Raw genomic sequence first — 3,683 nt, 5'->3', positions numbered from 1 at the left:
AATTAGCGCGAAGAATGTTTATAAATTTCAATGTAGCCTGTAAATACAAATTTTCTGAGATAGCAAAATCAGTCTCTGTGCAAGGGGTATATCTCTCACTTCAATCGTTGGATCAAGCTGGATTTCGGATATGTTTTATGAAACCTATTTTTACAAGTTCTCACCAAAGGAATTATGGAAATTCAATCTGGCCTACAAGATACACTTAACAAAATACAAGTCTAGAACAAAGAACATTTTCTGATTTTTGTGACAGAAAAACCATCATGTTACAGGGAGTATATCTTTTTATTCCACCGTTGGATTTTTCTCATTTTTTGATATGTTGTGCATAGACAAGTTGCGCATCTTTCCACCGGAGAGATTTACCGAATTATGTATCCTTCAAAAGATATAGATGATTGAGTGCGGGTCTATCCAAAATGACCAGCAGCAACTGAGTTTCTTGTTTTCAAACATTAAAAAGGCACGACTTATATTTGTAACAATGAGGCCCATAATTAATTCATAAAGATTATGTATTTTAAGTTATAATGTTTTCATATTAAAATATTATGATTAAAGATTACATTGAAGCCAAGAAAGTGTTGAAAGAATGAAGACAGTTATTTGTATCCAGCTGTCAGCATATGATATGCCAAGATTCAGTTTTTGGAACTGAAAGTGTCTCACCGAGAGGAAAAGAAGGATAAATATGCAAAGAAAGAGATAGAGAAGGGGCTAGAATAGGAGACTTAGTTTTCTGGTTTTTGGAGGTTCTGTTTCGTGGAAGGAAGTCATCAGACTTTGAAAATCTGAAATTGGAAGAAATTTATACATGTATTGATGTGTCTTTGTTGCATAAAATACATATATATAAAAGATCATACATGTTTGGGAGAAGGAAAACCTTCGAGTTTTGAATCTGTGTAGTGATATTTCTTTGCATATATTAATCTAATCAAATGATAGTGATTGTCCTTCTGATGGAAAATATTGTTCTTATTCTGAGACTCCTTTCTGTGTGATTTTAAAAGATAAATGTTTGAAAAGAGATTTTATTTCTTTTACCTGTTTTTATGAGGTGTTGAGTCGGAGTTATTGAACTTTGTTTCAATTATTTCTGATTCTCATGGTGAAACATCTTGAAGATTGTAAACTATTAGCCTCTCATCTAAGAATGAAGCAGGCAGCCTTACTTGCTTTCCGGTTAAAAGCAAATGTGTGGTTAGAACCAATTAATTTATTGAACATCTGATTGGGGAGCTGTACCCTGTAAAATTCAGAGGAAGATTATCAATCCCATGATAATCGATCCAACTGTTAGTGCTTTTTGTCCTTCATTCTGGGCATTGGGAGTTAATTTGCATATTCATTTTTGAAAGACAAATCTGTTCACTAACAACACCTCACCTAGAAATCTAGGGCCACCCCATGTCATCTCCTACTATAAGCTCAAAAATATCATCTCGTTTGTCATTATCGAGACCAAGCGATCATTTAATGGAGCCCAAATTGACATAAGACCCACTCAAAATGAAACATCTCCATGATTTTTGTTTACAAACCAATAAACCATTGAAAATACCAAATGTCACCCAACTAAGACCTATTACTTCCATTGACAACCAATATATTACCTCAATATTACACTACCTAAAGTCAATCTATTAAATACTTGCTACACTTTCTCGCATTAATCTGTGTTGTTGGTATCCCTTACAAACACTATGCGAACAATAATGATTTGTAAACTAGGAAGATATTCCTTCCACAAATTCATCAAAAATGAATCCTTGGAAGCAAGACTTTAAGGAATACTGTAAAATGAAACAAGGATTCTACCTACCCATTGCCAAAGTGCGCTATGTAAATGTTAAACTAGTAAATAGCCAATTCAAAAGAAGAATGAAACACTTACATATGCGTTCTCCAACACGTCTTTCTATACGTAATCTCTATGTATGACATTCCATGCGACTAGCATTTGCTCAGGCAATAAGTCAAGTGGATTGTATACATCCTCCAAACATAGTAGACTCTCTGTACATAATAACAAATTAGTGTTACATTGAGTGTGAACAAACTTATTGTGATAGAGACAACATCTGTATCACTAATTTGTAAAAGACATAGCATGCTTTTTCATTGACAAATCTATCACTATGACCACATGAGAGTGATCTAGATGGAACGTTACGATGTTCAGCTTTATTAACGGGGATGAACTCGAGTACGCCTTTTGTTCCACACAGTCCCGTCATTGGGATGGAGTCTCTGTTTCTAATATTGGCCTCAATGAGCTCATCGAATTGTTACTCCCCAAAATTCATCATTGGCTGGAAAATCTAGGTAATAAAACACAAGTTAAAACCGAAATGCCGTAAGTTTTGTAATAAAAAAAAAGCTGGTAAAATCTCTGCTCTTGGCATCTACCTGTGCTGTCTGGACGCCGCATGCTGCTTAGCTGCCCGCCATTGCCACCATGCAAGATTGACTTACGTGTTCCACGCCCACCTGCATGTCTTCCATGCAAACAATGCTACGTCCTCCCCTCCCTTCCCTACATATACCGTTCTCCTCCTCCCCTTTTACTCCACGGACAGATCTTCCACTCCCCCATTTGAGCATATTTCCAACACAATTTGAATTTTCCCCAAAATGAAGCAGCAATCGACGAAATGGGTGGCGATGGGTGTGTTGGTTCTCATCTCCTTCACAATGGCAGTGGCAGAGTGCGAGGAGAAGAACCAGGGGAGGCAGCAACAGTGTGACCCGCAGCGGCTGTCTGAGTGCAGAAATTTCATGAGAGGGCAGTCTGATTACGGCCAGGGCCAGCAGGGGCAGCCCCCACGCAGGTGCTGTGAAGAGCTGCGGCAGATGCCTCAGCAGTGCCGTTGCGACGCCATTCAGCGAATGTTCGACCAAGAGCAGGGAGAGGGAGAGGGAGAATACTTGAACCAGCAGGGAGGTGGGCAAGGGCGAGAACGCCAACAAGAAATATTGGAGAGAGCCAGAGAACTCCCTTCTCGCTGCAACACTTCACCACGCCGCTGCAACATTCAACGACGTGGTAACGATCTTTACTTGTTCTTTTCTGAGCTTTCTTCCCATTTCCATAGTTTGGTTTATTTCAATTGTGTAAACTCACATTTGGGCTTTTTGGTGTTTGTGTTTGACAGGCATTTTCATGCGAGGAAATATTTGGTAGAAGAGTATGTATGGTTAGTAGTATGTATGTACAGACTTAAATAAAAGTTGCGTCGCCTCTGCTAAGTCTTTAGTGTTTTGTTGTTGAGGAATTTTGGGCACATGATCGTGTGCAGTTCCAAAAGTAGAGCTGAAGGCAAAGTGGTTTTTCTTTATTCTTAAGATATGTAAAATCCGCTCCAGAACTTTTTAAAGTTATCAATTGAAAGAGTTTGAAAAAATAGCTACTCCCTCAAATGATAGGAATGCAATCTTTTAGATGATTATATTTAGATGATTATATGATGATATGATCTTACAATCTTACTTAGCGAGGGGAAAAACAAGAAAACTAAAAACAAGGAAAAAACATCAGATTATAAAAAAGAAAATGATAAAACAACTTATAAAAAAGAAAATGATAAAACAACTTTGACTTACTATAGTTATACCAGCATTGTTGAATTTATTTATTTTTTAACTTAACTTACTATAGTTATATCAGCATTCTTAAA

At 37.2% G+C, this 3,683-nt stretch overlaps 1 protein-coding gene across 1 annotated transcript; it reads left to right on the top strand.

Moving 5' to 3' along the window:
* The first annotated feature begins 2,557 nt into the window (after positions 1–2,557).
* On the top strand, positions 2,558–3,262 carry LOC131056565 (2S albumin-like cysteine protease inhibitor). Its single transcript, XM_057990875.2, has 2 exons — positions 2,558–3,052; positions 3,162–3,262. Exons 1-2 carry the CDS (start codon positions 2,641–2,643, stop codon positions 3,188–3,190), a joined length of 441 nt encoding a protein of 146 aa, XP_057846858.2. The 5' UTR covers positions 2,558–2,640; the 3' UTR covers positions 3,191–3,262.
* The last annotated feature ends 421 nt before the right edge of the window (positions 3,263–3,683 follow it).

This window comes from Cryptomeria japonica, chromosome 6 (genome assembly GCF_030272615.1).
Source record: "Cryptomeria japonica chromosome 6, Sugi_1.0, whole genome shotgun sequence".
Taxonomy (NCBI): domain Eukaryota; kingdom Viridiplantae; phylum Streptophyta; class Pinopsida; order Cupressales; family Cupressaceae; genus Cryptomeria; species Cryptomeria japonica.
This window is presented reverse-complemented; position numbering and strand designations above follow the sequence as displayed.

What these genes read in the sequence shown, in the direction of transcription:
- LOC131056565 (XM_057990875.2), top strand. Translation starts at nt 2,641, where the DNA reads ATGAAGCAGCAATCGACGAAATGGGTGGCGATGGGTGTGTTGGTTCTC. An exon ending in CTGCAACATTCAACGACGTG is followed by an intron (nt 3,053 to 3,161) that starts GTAACGATCTTT and finishes TGTGTTTGACAG; the next exon opens with GCATTTTCATGCGAGGAAAT.